The 22,456-nt window shown below is 39.5% G+C and overlaps 1 protein-coding gene across 4 annotated transcripts in view; it reads right to left on the minus strand.

Moving 5' to 3' along the window:
• The window catches only part of NTNG1 (netrin G1), a 373,322-nt gene that overhangs the window by 83,623 nt on the left and 267,243 nt on the right, over positions 1-22,456 (minus strand). For all 4 annotated transcript variants that reach the window (XM_040232188.1, XM_040232190.1, XM_040232186.1 and 1 more), the window contains exon 4: positions 8,096-8,268. In XM_040232188.1, coding sequence (XP_040088122.1) covers positions 8,096-8,268 — 173 coding nt within the window. The remainder of the gene's footprint in view (positions 1-8,095; positions 8,269-22,456) is intronic.

Here is a 22,456-nt window from a genome sequence, read left to right on the forward strand (position 1 = left end):
GTCCAACTACTGATGATAAGGGATACAGTGAGTTGTCTCCCATGAATTTGAAAGTGAAGAAACTAAGATTGCCCTCACAGAATTATACAGTAGAAACCAATACATAAACGATCCAATCAAAGATGGTTAAGTCATCTTAGAGCAGCTGAAGTGCTCTAGGACCTGGGTGTATATGACAGATTTGACAGAGGTGATATTAGTGTCACTATATCTGAGAACTGGAAGAAAAGCTAGTCAGAAGGTAAAGCTTACAAAAAAGAACATCTTCAGGCATGTGGCGGCAGTTCTGGCCTAGCACTGTCTCAGGAACAGGGAAGGGCAGCCTGCAAACTTTCAGACCTTCAGTGACCTCTTGGCATTAGGGAGGCTGACCCTGTGGTAGGATGGATGTGTTAGGATGTTTCAGCCCGATGTCATTAGCATTCAAGTCATTTAAATTTCCTGATTCCATGCTTACCAAGCAACCTTCTGATTATTATCTGGCTCCTCAAGGAGACTTAATTACAGAGGAGAGAATACACTGATCATAAGGCCTTAAATAATCTGTGTATTGTAACACTTATTTCATATTGTGGATGAATAAGTTGACATTTGGATGCAATTTATCTCTCCATATAGTTTCTGTCTCCAAAGAGAGAATTTGCTGTTTAAACTGGGATGGGTCCATGTGCTAGATTTCAGTGAAATTATAGTGATCATAACAGCTAACTTCATTGTGTGCTTAGTACGTGATTGCTACTAGTTTAATATCTTACATGCATTAATTTGCTTAATTTTTGTGACAACCCTATGATATTAATACTCTGGTTTATTTTACCAATGGGGAAAAATTCAAGCACAAAAAGTTGCAGTCAGTTGGGAAGGAGACTGAGATTGGAATACAGAGGTCCAGGATCCAGAGCTTGGGCCTCTAATAACTACTCTATACTGTGGCTCAACTTATTATAGGCCCCCTCTTCTATCTCTGGTGTGTGCGTGCATGCTCAGTTGTGTCTGACTCTTTGCAACCCCACGGACTGTGGCCCACCAGGCTTCTCTTTCCATGGGATTTCCCAGGCAAGAATACTGGAGTGGGTTGCCATTTCCTCCTCCAGGGCATCTTCCCAACCTAGGGATCAAACCTGTGTCACTGACATCTCTTGCATTGGCAGGTGGGTTCTTTACCACCTGGGAAGCCCCTCTTATTTCTAACCCTCAAAAAAAAAAATCTCTGAAGACACAAAAGTTTTTTTCCCAAAGTTTACCTAGATCACAACATAATATGATCTGAACTAATTTAGTGACAAAACCTGACTGAAAGGGGTATGAATGTGGTCTTCTCCTTTATCCCACTGAGTGAAAATAATCATAGGTTTGCTGTAGAAATATTAAAATATTTGATTAAGTAAGGCTACCTGATGTTCTGCTGTGGGTATTGATATAATATACATACACTGTATTACTTTTTAAATTTAAACAAAAAACTTAATTCCGAATCAGCTCTGGTCCCATCATCATCAGATAAGGGACTGTGGACTAGTTGCTGTAGACGAATAAGTCGGTAGGTATTTGTTTGTATATACTGGCCATACAGTTCATGGGGGTAACACTCTGACAGATGCTCGCTTATTGTGCTGACAGAATCAGATTTTGTCTGGTGACCAGAGCCCAACAGCGGTCAAGTCACCAAGGCTGTGAATGCCACTTAGTTGTTTATTCGCTAAGTCATGTCCGACTCTTTGGACCCCATGGACTATAGCCCTCCAGGCTCCTCTGTCCATGGGATTTCCCAGGCAAGAATACTGGAGTCAGTTGCCATTTCCTTCTCCAGGGGATCTTTCCAACCCAGGGACTGAACCTGTGTCTCTTGTGTCCCTGCATTGGCAGGCGGATTCTCTACCACTGAACTACCTGGGAAGTCACTTAGGGAGGCCTCTAAAAACCAGCCAGCCAAAAGGCCATCTCTAGATAGGTGGATGGGTCATTAACACCCATGAAAAACGAGTGATTCTTTTTTCTATTGGTTTTTCTCTATCTCAGTTGATATCTTCCTGGGGGAGAGTGAAGGCCCTTGTGTTACAATTGCTGAACTGTGAAGGTCACATACGCCAGGGGACATGGGAAGATGGATGGGAGGTCAATGCGTCCACAGGCACATTTCAGGGCTATGTAGGTTTACTTATTCATTCATCAAATAATTAATTCCACAAACATTTACGAAGGCCAAGAATAAAACATGGTCCTATTCTTAAATTGCTAACATTTTGGTTTCTGAAGTCAGAATGTCCTGAGTTTAAATCTTGCTTTGTCACGTATTTGCTGTGGGATTTGGGGGAAACCTACATATTGATCTTTATGTGCCTATGTTTCCTTATCTATACAATGGGGACAAAAATACTATACCTTCCATGGGGACACTGGAAAGATTTATTGCAAGAAAGTATGTAAAGCACTTCATAAAATATAAAAGGCTATGGTAAGCTTAATAAATATAGCTACCACTATGATAACTATTATTATAATTTTGATTATAGTTAACCAGTTGTAAGTGTCCAAAAATTATCAAGAATCTAGAGAGAGAGAACGTGGAGAAGGAAATGGTAAGCCAGTCCAGTATTCCTGCCTAGAGTATCCTGTACACAGAGGAGCCTGGTGGGCTGCTGTCCATAGGGTCGCACAGAGTCGGACATGACTGAAGCGACTTAGTAGCAGCAGCAGAGAGAATGACTATCCTTTGCACAGGACAGTCTAGGTAGGCTGCATTGAGGAGCAGTCTTGAAGAATGAGCAGAACATCAATAGAGAATGAGGAAAAGATGATTTTGGGAAAAGGAATGAATTCAGGGTCTTGCATGTTGACTGTGAGATCTTCACAGATAGCTGAAAAAAATTGGACTGGGTTCACTAGATAGATTTGGGCTGTAATTGGTTTATTAATACTAAACCAATATCACTAAGAATTAAAACCAGAAGAATAGGTTAGATTATGAAGGGAAAAATCTGTAGACTGAGAAGAGGCAGGGGTGGGGAGCATGAAAATTGAAAGCAAGAGTAGAAGGGGAGTCTTTGAAGGCAAAGAAATAAAAAGTAGCAATCTAGGAATAAAAATGAGAGATAGCAGGTTAGAGAAGACTGAATTGTTCAGACAGGTGTCAAATGGAATCTACAACCCAGGGGAGGACACGGAAAGTCGTTTAACTTTAACCGGAGAAGCAATATAGTGAGATGTACAGTATTTGGGGACGAGACAGACTTGGTTCAAATTTTCCTTCTCATTTTGACTAGGTAGCTAAATGTTAAAAAAGATACTTTTCCTTAGTATTGATCAGACTCCACGTCTAGAATATGAAAATAGTAGCATCTACGTTACAAAACTGTTGTGAGTTTGAAATGAACTAATGTATGTAAAGCACTTAGGAAATCATCTGGATAATGACACACATGTGTACACTTGGGAAAATATAAATTGGTCAATGCAAATTTAATACCAGAGAAAATAACAGAACTATCATCAAATTACTTTCCATCACTCAGAGGAGCCCTAGGTATTGTATAACAATTCAGGTTGCATTTCTGAACAAACAAATAATGTCAATGTCAGACCAATTTAATTTTCTTTCTTTGAAGAATAGTAGACCGTGTAGGTAAGAGGAAAGTAAAAGACTGAATACAGCTGAACTAGCTGGGCTTTCTGTCTGTCTCCATGACATTTCTATCAGTAAACTGAGGAAATTATTTAGAGTGGCATGTCCCCAAAAGAGTGTTTCACACAAAGTTTTTAAGTGTTCCATGAAAAATAAAGTTTGGAAAACACAGGATAAATACATTATTTGGGGTGCTCAAATTTTTTAATAAGATAATGTGAATACCTAGGGCTTCCCTGGTGGCTCAGTGGTAAAAAAAAAAACCTCGCTTGCCAAGCATGAGATGCGGGTTCGATCCCTGGGTCAGGAAGATCCCCTGGAGGAGAAAATGGCAACCCACTCTAGTATTCTTGCCTGGAGAATCCCATGGACAGAGGAGCCTGGTGGGCTACAGTCCATGGGGCTGCAAAGAGTAGCACATGACTGAGTAACTAAGCATACACACACACACACACACACACACACACAATGTGAATATCTAAGAGTCAGTAAAATGTACAGAATTTTCCAAAATTTTTGAGCCATGGAATTCTTTTAAAGGTCATCAGACACAGTTTGGCAATCAGAGGTGTAGATAATATAATCTTTTTAGAAATCATAGTTCCCAAAGGTTAATTAAGTTTTCAGCATCTGTATGTAAGGATTAGAATTTCCCTCATGAGCTGGACAAGGAGAATCGAGATAATCATGACTAAGCATGAAGTTGGGCAGATTTTCTATCTACTTGGAAGACACAAATGAAATTGAAAGGACATTCAAAATAGATTTCTATTAAAAATAGAATGAAGATCAATAGGAAGAAAGAAAGGTGTCTTACAGATAAAACATAAGCTTTGTAGAAAAATGAAATATATTGATACACATAATATGTACATATGGCTTTAAAGAACTAAGAAAACATACTGAGTCTTCTAAAAGCACAATGGATAGAAATATTATCATGAGTCATTACTTTTGCCTCTGCTGAGTCTATTATAATGAAAAATGATTGGATGGTAGTATTTTAGAGGGCTGGAGCTCTATATTCTTCTCTCCTGGCTCTATAAGCTCCATACAAAAATGACCTCGGAGTTGCTCCAGAATTTAGGACTTCCAAGCCTAGGATTCCAGCAAGGTCCCAGTTAAAGGATCTTCTGAGTGATAGGCCGAGAGTCTTTGCAGGGAGATCTTAAAATTTCCTGATGTGATGAAGCTCTCCTAGTTTTTATGCTAAGAGTCGGCAGGTACTGATCTTCCTGTTCAAAAATAATCCTGGCTGCTTGAGATTCTGCTAAATCCAGAGATTATCCAATGTGAGTGTTATTTCTAGGTTACTGAAGAGTTGGTGTTGAGGAATCAGAGACTGTAACCATTCCATTTTACTTGTTAGGTTCTGTATTCTTGTATTAAAATACAGCATATCCTAAGTGTTCCTCTTGAGAACTGGCTTGTACCAGCTACAGTCATGTGTATGTGTACGTGCATCCACATGGTGAGTGTGTGCATGTGTGCAAGAAAAAGCCAATATGACATGGAAATCATAACGCAGTGCTAGAAGTCCTGTGTTTGGCTTAAACTTCCACACTAAAAAAACAGGACTTCCAGGTACAAGACTTGAAAATCTTATCATATGAGAAATGGAGTGGATAATGCTAACCCAGACAATAAAGGAATCTGGGGTTAATATAGTGTTGTAAGACTTAAAAAGAAAAAGTGGTTAGAAATTAGGACACACTTAATATTGATGTTAAGAAATATGTTTTATAACAATTAAAATTTTCAAATAATTGACAAGTCTGCCTTATGAAGAAAATCTTCAAAATAAATTATTTTTGAACACTTATTTTGTGACAGGTGTTATGCCAACCACATCACCTGCATTAGCTTATTCACTTCTCTCAAAATCCCTGTGAGGTAAAAACTATTATTATCCTCACATTACAGATGGGAAACCAAGTGTTGGAGAGGTTAATACTTTACTTTTTCAAGGTTACACAGCAAGTGAATGGACAAACTAGTATTTGATCCTGGAACCCATGTACTAAACCACTAAGTTGCTTACTTTCATCCTTGGACATTTGCTAGCAGTCTGATGTGGCAGAGATTTTGTTTAAAGTGGTTCTTTTCATTGCAAGACTGGACCATTGCAGATTATCTTAACATCTTTAAGCTAGCTTCTGCTATATTGGGAGCTGAAAAACTGAACTGAACCTCCTTGGCCATTGTGTCCATCTGTCACCTTCCTATTTTAACAGAGATGGGGAAAAGTCTAGAGAAGGTCCGTAAAAGCTAAGGATGGATAAACAATAGAATCCACAAGGCAAACTGAAAGAGGCTGCACTTCTTTGACCTGGGTGAACTGGTCTGCAATATGCAAAATATTAGGGGTATATAAGTCATTTCCATGGAGACTATAACAAGAAATTCATTACATTGAAAAAGTTTAGCTGACACAGAAGGTATTTCCAGTGAAATATCTTGAAATAAGTAAGACTTTGAAACACAGTTAGGAGTAGGAAAAAACAGGGCTGTGTTAGAAAAAAGCCAATGCCTTCAACAGCAGTCTATCCCAGCTGCCTTTCTAGAAGCCTTGACAAGCTGCTCCTCCCTGAGGATGAGCCAGAATGCCAGCAAGTGTTTTGAACACTGTTCTCTTCCTTTCTCTCCTACTAAAGAAGACAGCATATTAAAAAGCAAAGACATCACTTTGCCGACAAGGTCTATTTAGTCAAAGCTATGGTTTTTCCAGTAGTCATGTATGGATGTGAGAGTTGGACTGTAAAGAAGGTAGAGTGCCAAAGAGTTGCCAAAGAATTTCAAACTGTGGTGCTGGAGAAGACTCTTGAGAGTCCCTTGGACAGCAAGGAGATCAAACTAGTCAATTCTCAAGGAAATCAACCTTGAATAGTCATTGGAAGAACCATTGTTAAAGCTGAAGCTCCAATATTTTTGATGTGAAGAGCCACTCATTGGAAAAGACCCTGATGCTGGGAAAGGTTAAAGGCTGGAGGAGATGGGGACAACAGAGGGTGAGATGGTTGGATGGCATCACCAACTCTATGGGCATCAGTTTGAGTAAGCTCCAGGAGTTGGTGATGGACAGGGGAGCCTGATGTGCTGCAGTCCACGGGGTTTCAAAGAGTCGGACATGACTGAGCGACTGAACTGAACTGAACTGATGGCTCTCAGCATTTGAGGAAACCCCACAGAGTTTCCATTAATAAAGCCACCTTGAAAAAATTGCAACATTTCTTCGCAACAGAGCTTTATGTATTAATTTTAGGAGCTAGACTGTCAGTTTTTTTCTTTAACGCAGAAAGAAACTGAATACCCTCACAAAGAGGTGCTTTTTTAACCTTTGAAGGATTTTCTTCTCTGCTTCATAAAAATTTTATCATAATTTTATGCCCCTATTCTTTATGGCTTGTTACTTGGTCCATTACTCTTACACTTAACCTGATAAGGTCCTGGTTCCTATGATACTAGTTTTTAGGTTCTGGTTTCTCACAGGTGCTGCTCTGAAGTGCCTGGTAACATTGGCAGCCTTAGACAGAGCTGGTGGCTTTTCAGCTCATTCTCCCTCTGCTCACTGTTCTGCTGCTTCTGTTACTTTTCACTTGAATGGATGTATTCTCAACCTCACCTTTCTCTACTTTTAAAGGAGGTCAAACCTTGGGTTTTTGTGAGTGGTGAATTGGTCCATGCATGGAATTCTCGAAGTAATCACTTCTCCCCTTGAGTGTGTCAGAACATGTCTTCCTCGGGAGGTTCGTGGATTTCAGAGGGGCACCCCATGAATGGTAACGGGGGCATCTCTCATGGTTCCTGTGAACACAGATAATGCCTGTGCTCTTTTCACATGCACACACACATTCTTTTTCTTATTGTGGTCCCTTGCAGCTCTACAGTCTTTTTCAAAAGGTGGCCTCTCCTAACAGGACACATGCCAGGCATGACCTCAACTGTTGGAATTTGGAAAAAACCAACCATTTCACTGGAGAAAGTTAGGCTGTAGCTAAATATAGAGAAGGAAGCATCTTTTAGACATCTTTTAAAGCATCTCTTAGGTTGCCCAGTATGGGAAATGGGATTATAAACACATAGAGAATTTCTGGAAGTTCCTTATGGTTAAAATTAAGCCAGAGTTCAGATTTTTGAATGCCTTTGTTATTTTAGAAATAACTTAAAATTTAGAAATTAATTTGGGGAAGGAAAAGAAAAGCTCATGTTTCATCCATTTAGACAAAATTTCTTCTGTGGTTTTACATCATTTCCCAACACACTGATGTCAGTGTTGGAAGATTGAATTTAGCAGATGATCCAAGTGCTGAAATGTGCTTACAAGTGGCAAAATAGGGAGTAAAGTTTCGGCTGCATTTTGAAGAGGAATGAGACTACTAGAAAAGGAGCGCAAGCACAACTGCAAGTGAAATTGAGAGGAACTCTCAGCTCTTCGTGCGGAGAATATGGTGTTACCAAGCAAAAGTTACTCACAGGTATTTGCAGTGCCTTTGGGGATGGGGAGGTACGAGCCTGGACTCCAAGGTCGGCCCTGATAATTCTTCTTGCATTTCCCACAGTCTGGACCTGTAGTGTTGTGCTCACATTCACAGGTCAATTTGCTGTTGTCATACACACACACAGTGGCATGGAGATTACATTTGCACCTAGGCAGAGGAAAGACAAGAGTTCATTGTTAAGTCAAATTGATCTTGGAGATCACTGAGGCTTTACCCAACTATCTCCTAGAGTTGTGGTTCTCAGAGTTGGCAGTGCTTGAGTGCTACCTAAAGACTTGCTAAAATGTAGATTTGTAGGCCCGACCCTCAGAATCTTTTTAACAAGTGTCTTTGAGGGTGGATGTGGGGTTATGATACAGCCTGACTTCATACCACACTTTGCGGAATCCTAATAGTCAGTTCAGTGGGGTCTGAGGCTCCCCTAAGACAACTATACTCAGAAATCAAGGGTTTCCCAAAAGATATGAAAAATATTGCCACTAATGAGAGGCTTTTCTGTGCTATTATCAAATCTACAACAATACATTTGGGTTTGAAGAACAATGTCATCTTCTGTTTTTCCTTAAACCGGAAGGACAATTCTTTGTTTAAAAAGAAATATAACCTCTGAGACAATTTACTATTCAGATTTATTTTATAAATCCCAATAGCTTATAATCAGATGTTTTCATTTGGGGCTATAAAATGACATTCCCAGGCAGAGAGTTTTTCCACTAAGGCCTCTACCCAACCTGAGTAATCCTCAGAATTCCTGTGTGCTGTGCTTAGTTGCTCAGTCATGTCCAACTTTTTGGGATCCCATGGACTGTAGCCCACTAGGCTCCTCTGTTCATGGGGATTCTTTAGGCAAGAATACTGGAGTGGGTTGCCAGGTCCTCCTTCGGGGGATCTTCCTAACCCAGGTATAGGACCCAGGTTTTCAGCATTGCAGGCGGATTCTTTACCATCTGAGCCACCAGGGAAGCCCTCAGATTTCCTCCTCATGTAAAATAATCACAAAGGTCTTGCATAAATGGGTCAAATGACTCAGAAAAAAAAAAAAGTGCTTAGAACACTAGAAAAAACTTATATGTGGCAGGGGTTTGAGGTCATTAGCCAAAGTCTTCCCTTTGGTGCCGTGAATAAAACTGTGATATATGAGAGGTAACAATGGAATATGCAATTTTCACAAAAATACATTCCCACATCCAAAGTCTCTGACTATAAAATTGCAAAGTCAGACTTGATATTTGTTGAGGCAGCAGGTTATAAACTATAACATACAAAACACAAGCTGCACCCTCTGGAGAAGTTAAACCCAGGTTGACAGAATGTCTATGACCAGAGGTCAGAACAATGTATATGGGAAGAGAAGTGTCCATACAAAGGAAAGAATGTGGACACACAGACCTGGAGAATAAAGGGCCAAGACTTGTCAGGGTCAGGACCTGAAAATACGTGTGTGTGTGTGTGTGTGTGTGTGTGTGTGTGTGCATCTGTAAACTAGTCTTATCTTTTCCAGGGATGAGGACAAAAATATAAAAAGTCAAATTTCACAAAGACATTTGGTTCCTTTTTTGGCAGAAGTCATGAATTGGGGAAAGAAACAATACTCTTTCTTAGGCAAGAAAATAAGATACTTTAACAACTGCTGCTGGTCTCTATAATGTCTGTACATATGCATGTACGTGTGTGGTCAGTCATTAAGTCATGTCTGACTCTGGGACCCCAGGGCTTTAGCCCAAGAGGCTGCTCTGTCCATGGGACTTCTCAGGTGAGAACACTGGAGTGGGTTGCCATTTCCTCCTCCAGGGGAATCTTCCCAACCCAGGGATCAAACCCATGTCAACTGCATCTCGTGCATTGGCAGGCAGATTCTTTACCACTGAGCTACCTGGGAAGCCATGATGTCTGTACAGCAATATCTAACCTTCTTTCTTGTGCACTGATGGTCTGTTTGGAATACTGATCCATATTTATGGCAAGGAAGCAAAGGAATAGCTAAGATTATTCCTGAGAGCTGTCAAGCTCCCCTCTAACTAAAAGGTATAGCTCCTAAAGCAATGGCCACCAACTCAAACCTCCCTGGGTAAGACGTAGCCTTGGCTTCCTCAGGATCTACTACAATTTGTAGTACCTGTAACTACACTCTGCCCTCTGTATAGTTATAATATATATTGTATACATTATAATAAGCTGAAAGGCTACTGTTTAAACGATAGCTATTCAGCATCAGGGGATGACAGAGGATGAGATGGTTGGATGGTATCATGGACTCAATGGACATGGGTTTGGGTGGACTCTGGGAGTTAGTGATGGACAGGGAGGCCTGGCGTGCTGTGGTTCATGGGGTCGCAAAGAGTCTGACATGACTGAGCCACTGAACTGAACTGAACTCATTCATCATCAACACATCAGTAAAATCTTTAAAATTAACATTCTTCCAATCTTTCAAAAAGAGAAAAGATTCAGTTAAGTGAAACAGACAGTATTTAATTATGAGCTAGGTCTTATAAAAATCTCCTATAGGCAGGGAGTTACTTGTGCTAAGTTGCTTATTAAATAATCTTTTTCCTTCTCCATTAGCACCTTTATTTATGGCTCTGTTTATAAATATGGAATATGTTAGAAACCTAAGTGATAGAAGCACCAGCTTACATTGATTTAGCACCCTATCTGGTGTTAAAAATTCCAAATGAGGTAATGAACAATGTGACCCCAAAGAATATACTAGTTTCATGTGTGAAGACCAGCAATGCAAGTAATAATTGTAAACTGGATTATATATCTTGTAGCTGCTAATACTTTTATACTGGTAGTTACTCTCTGAGTCAGAAGCAATTTCTATTCTAAAGACTTTATATTTGCTGAGAAAATACTATTTGAATAACAAAAGGAAGTGAAATAAGAATAGATGAATATTTAGTCTTTTTTTTTTCCAGATTTCTTTCAATTAATGGTTCATCTTCACCTGTCCAAAAACTTGTTAATCATTCAAGGCTTAACCCTATTCATAACTCTTTCCTGATATCTAGCCTACCCACTGTAGACACCGTATCTTTAAGCTTCTGATTCCCTTAAATGTTTCTGTGTGTTTGCTTTGGTTGGTTGTTATTTAAGGCTCTTTCTGCTTTTAGAATTTTTATTCATTGCATCTCTCCCATCTTAAGGAAAAAAAAAAAAAAAAACCATCCACCTTGTATTCTAGCCTTTTCTAGCTATGACTTTAACACTCTCTTTCCTCTTGAGTTTTCTACACTTGCCATCTCATTTTCCTTTTTTCCCACTCAATAACTGTTTCCAACCAACCAGAGCCTCTCTTGCCAAGATCACCCATAACCTCTAGGTGAAAATCCAATATATATTTTTCCTTGCCTTATCTAACCTCTTATGAGGATTTGACTTTGTGGAACCACTCCCTTTTCCCCTGACACACTCTCTCCACTGGATTCTCACGGTCATTTTCAGAACCCTCTTCTGTTGTTCTCTTTATGCGCTATTCTTTGGGTTCTGTACCAGCACAGTCAGCCTATGAGACTCTCCTTGGGCACTCTTATCTAGGTTGTCCCTTCAATTTCCTCTGTAGTCCTTAACTACTTTTGATTTATAGGCACTTTAAAGCAGATTTTCATCATTTTTTCCCTAGAAAAAAGTAAACATAGGCAAAATAAACTCAAACATTTGGAAACGTTTTGGGAGAATCAAATCCTCTGTTATCGATAGGAATCCACAGAACTCTCTCCTCCCATTATCACTAGGTAAAGATTATCTGATTAACATATTGTAATCTCAATCATGCATCTCTCTCTCCTGGGCATGTCAAACTCAGCATATCCAAAATGGAATTATTTGGCTTTGCTTCCCAACATAGGTGAAAGATGAGAGTGAAAAAGCTGGCTTAAACTTCAACATTCAAACAACTAAGATCACAGCATCTGGTCCCATCACTTCATGGCAAACAGATGAGGAAAAAATGGAAACATTGACAGACTTTATTTTCTTGTGCTCCAAAATCGCTGTGGATGGTGACTGGAGCCATGAAATAAAAAGACTCTTGCTCCTTGGAAGAAAAGCTATGACAAACCTAGACAGCATATTGAAAAGCTGAGACATTACTTTGCTGACAAAGGTCCATCTAGTCAAAGTTACGGTGTTTCCAGTCGTCATGTACAGATGTGAGAGTTGGATCACACGGAAGGCTGAGCACCGAAGAATTGATGATTTTAAATTGTGGTGCTGGAGAAGACTCTTGAGCGTCCTTTGGATTGCAAGGAGATCAAACCAGTTAATCCTGAAGGTAATTAGTCCTGAATATTCATTGATGCTGAAGCTCAAATACTTTGGCCACCTGATGTGAAGAAGTGACTCATTGGAAAAGACTCTGATGGTGGGAAAGATTGAGGGCATGAGGAGTAGGGAGAGGCAGATGATGAGATGGTTGGATGGCATCATTGACCCAATGGACATGAGTCAGAGCAAACTCCAGGAGAGAGGGAAGGACGGGGAAGCCTGGTGTGCTGCAGTCCACGGGGTCAAAAAGAGTCAGATACAACTGAGCGACTGAACCACCACCAGCTACTCTTTCCTGTGTGTTTTCAGTCTCAGTGTCTTGCATCACGTCCAGTCAGCTGGTGAAGAGCCTCCGCTCCCACTCCTTTCCTATCACATCTAATCTGTCCTTACTCCCATCTCACCCAGTTCTGATATTCCTCCTCTTTTATGATAACTCTCAAAATATAAACCGTTCTAGCCATGGTCACTTCCCTGTTGACAGCACCATCATCGTTCATCTGGTTTATCCCAATGGCTTCTAAAGACAACTTACTGCCTCCACTCATACTCCTCTTTCAGCCCAATCTCATCACAATAGTCAAACACTCATTTACACAAAAATATTTGGGTCACTTTGGCTTAGAACCATTAAAAGAGTTTCCTTTATTCTCAGAATAGAGTCCAAGATCTTTAACACGGCCTACCAGTCCCTTTGAAAGCTATCCTGTGTTCCTTCTCCATTCTTATCTGCACCACTTACCAATTCTACAATTAGTTCTTCAGACTTTGCCTTCAGGTAAACTTTTAAGCTGTTCCATCTGGCTAGAACATACCTCTACCTCTTTTACCTGCATAATTTTTACTATTCAGATGTCAACTTGGAGATCTCAGTTCTGGACCCTCGGTGGCATTTCAAAAACCATCTGCTGGTTAGAGAATGCTTCTCTGAGCCTTGCTCCTACACACAAGGCAAGGCTAGTCACCTGATGAAGTCCACTCCATCTCTGCTCTAGACTTAGGCTGTATTGTAACTGTTTATTGTTCTGTCACTCTCATTGGAGTTTAAGCTCCTGGGAGCAATAGTATATTTGCCTTCTTTATTGCAACAGTCCTAGCATGAGTCAAGTTACTTGGTATGTAATAAGTATTTACAAAATATCTGACAAATAAACAAATAAATACCAGGCGACTAATCAACAACCAAACTTTCTGAAGGCAGGAACTTCATGTGCCTGTTCTATTATGATGAATACAGCAATGGACTAAAAATAGAGAATTAATAAGCATTGTACTAAATCAAACCCTCTACGATGTGTGCTGAAAACTGCCTTCAACACTGGTTTTCACAACTAACTTTATATTGGGCAAAGGAACTTGGTAAAATTGGTGAGAACTTATAAGCTCAATTTAATTTAATTTGAACTCCAGATGATTTGGAACATGTCTGAAAGCTAACACAAGACTATCAAGGGAAAAAAACTGCCTAAGGACCCTTGAGAAGAATTCAACTTAGAGAAGAGAAAAAAACAACTTAGAGGAGCATTTGTGTAGCGTAATTTTTCTGGAATGGGCATCTTTTAGCTTCAACTCCTTCCTGTAAGGCTGGCCACCGTGGTTCAGCTGAAGTCTGGCAGAGCACTACCTGGGTGCTCAGTGAATCTGCTGATTGAGTTCCTGGGCTGTCCTCCTTCAGTCACTGTGTCAACTGCTGTGCCGGGGCTGAGCTTGTTGAAGTGGACGCTGAGGCATCACGACATTGGCCTATATTTGGAAATGGCTCCCTTTCAGTTTCCACAGCTCAGTTTATTCTCATCATTCCATTCCAATCAGACACTAAACTCCTTTATTTAGAGCCCTTGCTAGAGTGGATTTTCCTCCAACAGAAAAAAAAAAAATGCATTTCACAATGCTAGGAGATTGCTCCCAATTCCTGGTGTTACGACCTCCAGCCTTGTGATAGGGTGGAGGGCAGACTTCCGTGATATCTACTCGTCTCTGACAGATTCATCATCCATTTCCATGGCCATCCAGCTGCCATGTCTGCCTTCACTTCAGGTGGGGGAGGAATTGTACAAATGGAGACCTAAGAGGCTTTGCTAGCATTCATGTATCTGATGTTCTGGAGAGCTGAGCCTATTCACTGACTCTGTTTACACGTATAGAATGCATACCAAGACACTGCAGATGGAACGAACTGACTTGCTTGTACCTCAAAGATCCGCTTGTGTGTAAGTGACAAACTGCATATACTGTCAAATAAGGGCATTGCAAAGACAGACTTTTAAAAACAAAAAAAGTGAGCTCTATTCTGTGATGCACACTTAATGAAAACCAGTATGTTCTTGCTTTCAATCAGGTCTGCATTTCCTGTATTTTAGTGACCAGCTGTCATGAGTCAATTTAATCTTGCTTATAAAAAGGCTCCAACATTTAGATCTGTGCCACCTGCCAGTAGGTATGAAAAGCTCATAGAGTCTGCCTGTGTTTTGTTTTCTTTTTTATAACTTAATATATTTATTCTGGGAAGCATGCTATCCCCCAGAGTTTCCTGTGAGTTAGAGGTCTGCACATATAATCTATTAGAAGTGTTTCAAATAAAGGTACCAAGACAAAGAAGTTTAAAACTGAGGCTTTGTGAAACAAAAAACAAAAATGCTGTTTGACTACTTTAATGCCACAGGAGGATTTGTTCTGAGTAAATGAAGTTTAAGCATCAGGGGCCCCTTCCACAACCTTGAGAAGGACCCTAACAATGTGTCCATGTGGTCACATGCTTATATATTATTTTCACAAATAAGATATCATTAAATTTTTTAATTAATGAAGGTTTTTCCTTAATAAGACCCCTCTCAAAGGGCATAAACTTTTGTCAATCCAAAACTTGAATCTGGTTTGCCTGGCTTTGCCTTCGACAAGCACTAGCTACACAAATACTTGTAGAAAATGAGTTAGCACAAATATCAGAGTCAGAGATGTCTTTTTCAGAAGGTGATAAATTATAAAATGCCTCACATACTTTTTCTCCCTCTGCAGCCCCCTGACCTTTCTCTTTTCACTTCAACACATGAATTTTTTATTTCTACTTCAATATATTATTTGAAATAGAAGAGTCTCAGCAAAATGACTTAGAGATTATGAGTTATGACACTTGAATCAGATGGCCTGGGTTCAAATTCTGCCTCTGCCACTTACTTGCTGTGAGGCTTACATGAGCGACTTAACAAAGGAATAAACAGAGCTAACCTTGACTAAACGCGTCCAAGCACCTGATACTGTGCTAAGTACTTTTTGCATATTTCACATATTTCTTCATACAGACTTTAAAATAATCCCATGGAATTGGCACTATTAATAATTATAGATGATGCATTTGAATACTGAGAGATAAGAAATTCAAGTCTCCCAGGTAGTTTGATGTAGAGCAGAAATTTGAACCATGCACAGCTAGCCTCCAGAACTCAGCTCTTAGGAACCATTAGAGAAGGCATGCAGTCTTTCTAAGTACGGCCAGGCTTCAGCTGCTACAGGGACAATAAATGAATGTGCTTCAAAGAACAGTTTTGGCAACTGAATGAGATAACCCATGCATAGTTTTAAGAAAGATATTACAAATGTTAATTTCATTTTTAAAAATTTCTACTGTTACTCTTGTTACTACTACTACTACTGGATGAGCTGATTCATTCCATCAGTTTTGGTGGTGATGGTGGTTTAGTTGCTAAGTTGTATCAGACTCTTTGTAACCCCATGGACTGTAGCTTTCCAGGTTCCTCTGTCCCTCGTATTTCCTAGGCAAGAACACTGGAATAGGTTGCCATTCCTTCTCCAGGGGATCTGCCCGAAACAGGAATCAAAAGCGTGTCTCCTGCATTGCAGGCGATTCTTTATCTCTGAGCCACCGGGAAGCCCTCCATAAGCTTTAATTAATAACATATTTCTCCAGATAACATTGTAAAAGGTCTCATGGATTCAAAAAAAAGACAACTCGGAGTCCTGATCTCCAAGAACATGCAACCTGTTGACTAAAGAAGATGAAACATACACAGACTATCGACAGGCCACAAAGACTGAACACTCTAATCACAGCAATATAGGGAAGAAGGGTGGTAACACTGCCTTGTCTCTACATTGATAAGGAAGTATTTGTACTAAGCAAACAGTGGTACAGTACCTATCTTGAAGGCAGGTGGAAAAAAAAAATCAACACTTACCAAGGCCCATTATGCAAATAAAATAAATGACTTATGTATGTTATTTCACATTATCCTCATCACTTTCAGGAGTCATAACTATCTGTGATTTTCAGATGTAGAAAGCATAGCTGAACCGTAAAGTAACTTTCTCAAAGAAACACACTGCTGGTTAAGTGATGCCAAGAGTCAATTCCAAAAGCTGGGCTCTTTCAAGGATATAACTTTATTTAAAGAAGAACAAAGCAAACTGGTTCAGAGGAGAATTAGACTCAAGGTTCTAAGCAGCAATAATGATATTTATTCTCTAACACTTGTTACTCAAGATGTGGTCTGTGGACCAGCAGCTCTGAGATCACCCCGAGGGCTTGTTAAAATCTCAGGCCTCTCCCAGGCTTACGGAATAAGAATTTGGATTTTAGCCAGATTTATGTGCACAGTAAAAGTTGAAAAGGACTACTGAGCTCACCAGTGTGTCAAAGTCCTGCCAAACAAGAAAACTAAAATAGTGGGGGTGATCCTTATGCACACCTTCTGTCTTCCACCATATTGTTTGGAAATGTCCGGCCTAAATCTGACTAGCATAAAGGTTCTAGCTGTAGTCACAAACTGAACATAAAAAGGTTATACATTAAATATAATATAAAACTTTTATAGGTTAGAAAATGGATGAAGGATCTAATAGATATTTCTCCAAAAAGATACATGCAAATGGCCAGTAAGTACCAGTAAACACACAAAAAATGTACAACATCATTAGTCATTAGAAAAATGCAAATTATATCACAATGAGATACCACTTCACATCCACTAGGATGATGGCAATTTAAAAAGATGGATAGCAGCAGATGCTGGCAATGATGTGGAGAAATTAGAACCCTCATGTATTGCTGGTAGGACTGCAAAATTGTGCAGTCACTTTGAAAACAATCTGGCAGTTCTTCAAAAAAGTAAACGTAAAGTCACCATATCACCCAACAATTCTGTTCCTAGATATTTACCTAAGAGAACTGAAAACATATCCATATAGAAACTTGTACAGAAATGCTCCTAGCAGCATTATTCATAATAGCCCAAAGTGGAAACAACCCAAATGCTTATCAACTGGTGAATGAATAAAGATGCAGATAACAATACAGCAGAAAAAACAAAGTGATAAAGTACTGGAACATGCTACAACATGGATAACCTTGAAAACATTATGCTAAACCAAAGAAGCCAGACACAAAAGGTCACAGAGGAAGTTTTCCTTTATGTGAAATACCCAGAAAAGGCAAGGCTGAACAGACCGAAAGCAGACGAGTGATCAGCTGGAGCTGGGGAGAGGACTGAACAGGGAATGACTGCTAATGAGCAGGGCTTTGAGTGTCATGCTCTGGAATTCGACAGTTGGCTACTCAACTTTTTGAATACACTAACACCCACTAAATTGTGCGTTAAACAAATGAAAAAGATTAACTGTGAAATAGTGTATTTATCTAAAAGAGATGACAGAAAACAGTGGATAAGAGTTTGGGCTCTGAGGTTAGGTATTCTGGCATTAGCAGGAACCTTTGTTGTTTAGTTGCGAAGTCGTGTCTGACTGTGTGTGACCCCATGGGTTATAGCCCACTGGGCTCCTCTGTTCACAGGATTTCCTAGGCAAGAATACTGGAATGGGTTGCCATTTCCTGCTCCAGCACAAAGTCTTAAGCTCATTTTACTCCTCTATAAATTGAGGATAGTAAAATACCTTAGTGGTTGCTAGGAGGATTGAATGATACACTGCGATGAGCCAGAAACTGCTCGTTGATCTTTCTTTTTCCACACCAGAACAGTTTTATCTAGGCATATGGTCACAGACATTAAGACTACATTTCCCAGCATTTTCTTCAGCTAAGAGTGGCCAGCCAATGGCACACTGTAGGAATGGTGTCTATGATACTCCTGTTGTGTCTGCACCCTATTCCCGTTTCTCATTTAGTTCCTGGAACAGGTACAGGATATTAAACCATCCCAGATCTCATCGACTTTGGTAGTGGACTAGGTCTCTCAAACAACATCCCCTGCAGTCAGAGGAACGTGAATCAAGGTGGGTATGTGGAACAGAGCCACCATCCCAGCTCTGGAGCGTCTACCTCCCAACTGCAGGGAGAGAGAAATAAACTTCTGCTTGGTTTAAGGCACTGTTAAAGAGAATCTTACATACTATTTAAACTATATCTGAAAATAGCAACTCATATGCAACAAGCACTTAATAAATATAAGCTACTACTATTATGACATGTATTTTTAATCACAATCTTGTCTCAAAGGCTAGATCTTCAAATATCAAATGAGGCTGGTCTGACCCTAATCCCACTATGAAAGAGAGGGCTCCAAACTTTCCAGCATTCAACTACCTATTCCTCCACAAATAAAATCTAGTGTCTGATGCTATCTATCACTGGTAAGCAAAAACATTTTCAGAAGATGTGTTTTTATGAGCTATGCGATGGTCAGAGTTCCACGTGAAGCAGAAATCTGCTTGCATGAGTGCCAAGTTGCCTCAATCGTGTCCAACTGTCTGGGATCCCATGGACTGTAGCCCACCAGACTCTGTCTATGGGATTCTCCAGGCAAGAATGCTGGAGTTGGGTGCAATTTCCTTCTTCAGGGAATCTCCCCGACCCAGGGATTGAACCTGCATCTCCTACACTGAAGGTGGATTCTTTACCACTGAGCCACTGGAGAAGCCCAACAGGTTTATAATTTTTTGAAAGCAGCGACACACTAGCAGACTAACAAAGAGGCTAAACATCCAACTTGTGTTTAGCTTCCTGTATTACATGAGAAACATAGATGAAAGGAGGATGTTAGGACTCTGGGAAGCCACCTGCAAATCCAGAGGGCAGGTTTCCATATGGCTCTTAAGCTCATTCTTTTCACAATACTGTATACTGAATTCCTAGTATGGCCCTTCATCGATGAGACCTCCACTCCCTAACTTTTGTTCTTGGAAGAATTAATTATTTTTGCAAACTGATTTTTGAAGCAGAGAAATGTACTGTCATACAGTTTTCTCTAAGAGTGTACAATAAAAACTGAGATACCAATCAGTTTTTCATTAACTCTGGGATCTTAAATGATTTGGTCCAAAAATTGATGAAACAAGAACTGAAAATCTTCTTATGGCATTTTTAATACCCTCTAAAAATTCCATTTAAACCTTACTTGATACCCTAAACTTATCCATAGTGAAGATCAGATTACATGATTCACTTAAATGCTGTTTCTTTTAGATAGTATTAAAAATAGCCCATTTCTATTTCTAAAGCTTGCCAGGGAGACTAGAGTACCATGACTATAAAATAAAAGTAAGAGCTTATAAATCTGAGATAATACATTGTCTGAGCTTGGAATGGGTATATGATGATGCTCTGTGACCTGTTAACTACACCCAAGAGAAATCTGGTTAGACAAGATGTGCTGAAGGATAAAAGACATAACAAGATAATCATTACAATCCAGACTGCCACTCTCCTCTGCACAACCAATCAATCTGAAGACTGGCAAGTAGAGAGCTAGTTAAACTAAAACTCAACTAATCCAAGACCAATTAGCAATTATAGATGATCTTAGATGCTTAATATGTACATAGTCAAACATTCTAATTCTTTTTAGGGAAAAAAATATCTAGGGGTCTCCAATCCCAGAAATATAAATGACCAATGTTCAGGGAACCAGATTTTATAAGACAGACAGGGCAACATGGTATTGAGAGCTTGGACTCTGGATACTAAGGGCCTGAGTTCTAGTCCTAGCTGTAGTCCCCAGCTGAGTGTCAGTTTCCTCATCTATAATACGGACCACTATTAGTAACTACAATATTTTTATGACTATTAAATGAAACAGCTCATGTTAAGTGTATATCACAGATTGTAGTAGATAGTAAATATTCAATACATGTTGGCCACTATTATAGTTATTTTTATAGGCAGGTATGGCAAATTCATAGCTATCTAAAAGTTCTTTGCATTCCCTTCCTCTATAAAACATGTGAGAAAACTAACATATGCATTTTGCAGGCTGCTCTTCCTCTGAAGTTGGCCAAATTATGTAGCTCTGACCAATAATATGTGTCTACATATTACTATGTAGGGTGTTCAGGAAAACTTTTAAAAAGGACAACTTGAATGGAATCATTCCTTTGGCTTTTTGATCCTTTTTCTTTGCCCTTTCCTCCTGTTGTTTGTCTAGGGTAAAGAGTGAAAAACTAGAGGGACCTAAAGCTTTGCAATCATAAGAATGGAAGTTCTGTTTAAGGACAGGCATGCAGGAGGCTAGGAGGAAATCAAGGCCTCATGATGTCCTCACACACTGTGTGTGCCCCCAGCCACCAACCTGCCCATGTCCTCTTGTGCACAGAAAATAAGCCACTCCTTGTTTAAAAGACAGCCCTTCTATTTTGGGAAACTGAATATACTCCTGATCTAAAAACCAATTCTAAATATTTTTGATGTATTCAAGTTGTGTTCACCCATTCTGTGGTTTATAGTAACCAATTACATTAGATTTCTTCTTTTTTTTTTCTTTATAGAACCACATAAGTGAATTTTTTTTTTCATCTATCTTTTAAATTCCAATTTGACCTGAATTCTGTGCATGCCAATTTTTTCCATTGTGTCTGACTCTTTGCAACCCCATAGTCTGTAGCCGGCCAGCCTCCTCTGTCCATAGGATTCTCCAGGCAAGAATAATGGAGTGGATCGTCATGGCCTCTCCAGGGTATCGTCCCGACTCAGGGGTCAAAATCACATCTCTTATGTCTCCTGCATTGGCAGGTGGGTTCTTTATCACTAGCACCACCTGGGAAGTCCCTGATGTGAGCTATACTATGATAATTTGTTACATATTTCCTTGCATTAAAAAATATAATTCTCCTCTTTCTCTTGGATTAATTGGGACAAAAGAAAAGTAGGGCAGGAAAAATCTTAAAGTTCTGTGCTCTGCAAAGCCAGAGTTCAGTAAGGTTCTTCTGTAGAGCTGTAAGCCATCTGACACTGTAGGATTCCTTCATCAGGTTGGATTGTCAGGTAAGATTTTCAGATCTCTGAAACGTGTATACTTATCCACTTACAAAGGTCTTATTTCTTCAAATGGTTACATTAGACTCTGATTAAAAATGGATCAGACTGAATAAATAGCTTTATAACTAGAAATAAAAGTCAAATCTGTGCAAAAGAATACACTATAGCAACTGTACTCTATACTTTTACTTTTAACTACAAAATTTGAGAGAAAATTGAATTAGATTCCCATGGGTGGTATGGAAAATTGGGGGAAATAGCTTTCTTCTAATTCTCCTTTTTCTGAGAAATAAAATAATATCCAATAGAGAAGAATGCGCCTAGCAAAGCCTTCAGTTTTTTCCCCTTATTTGGTGGCCTACTTTTGTTAACAAGCCTTGGAAAAGTTGAAGTTTAAAGACCAAAATGACAAAATGTGGAGGGGTAAGGTAGAAAGGAACCTTCCCACTAAAAGAGCATGATATTACCTATGACTGTTAAAAGCAGAGAAACAAAGAACTCTAAGAACAGAAATGCAGCACAGCAATAGTTCTGAAAAGAGCCAATAGATAGGATATGGTCAGGCAAAATTGACTAGACAGTATCCATACTGTCATGATGACAGTCAGTATTTCCATTGATACAGTTAAATCTTCAGAGATAGGGGTCTGTACCAAATGTATAAGACTATTTTAACGAGAAATGAAATTTAAAGTAATTTAATATGGATCATCGATAAAGCAAGAGTTCCAGAAAAACATCTATTTCTGCTTTATTGACTATGCCAAAGCCTTTGACTGTGTGGATCACAATAAACTGTGGAAATTTCTGAAAGAGATGGGAATACCAGACCACCTCACCTGCCTC

Source organism: Oryx dammah, unplaced genomic scaffold, assembly GCF_014754425.2.
Source record: "Oryx dammah isolate SB20612 unplaced genomic scaffold, SCBI_Odam_1.1 HiC_scaffold_28, whole genome shotgun sequence".
Classification (NCBI taxonomy): Eukaryota; Metazoa; Chordata; class Mammalia; order Artiodactyla; family Bovidae; genus Oryx; species Oryx dammah.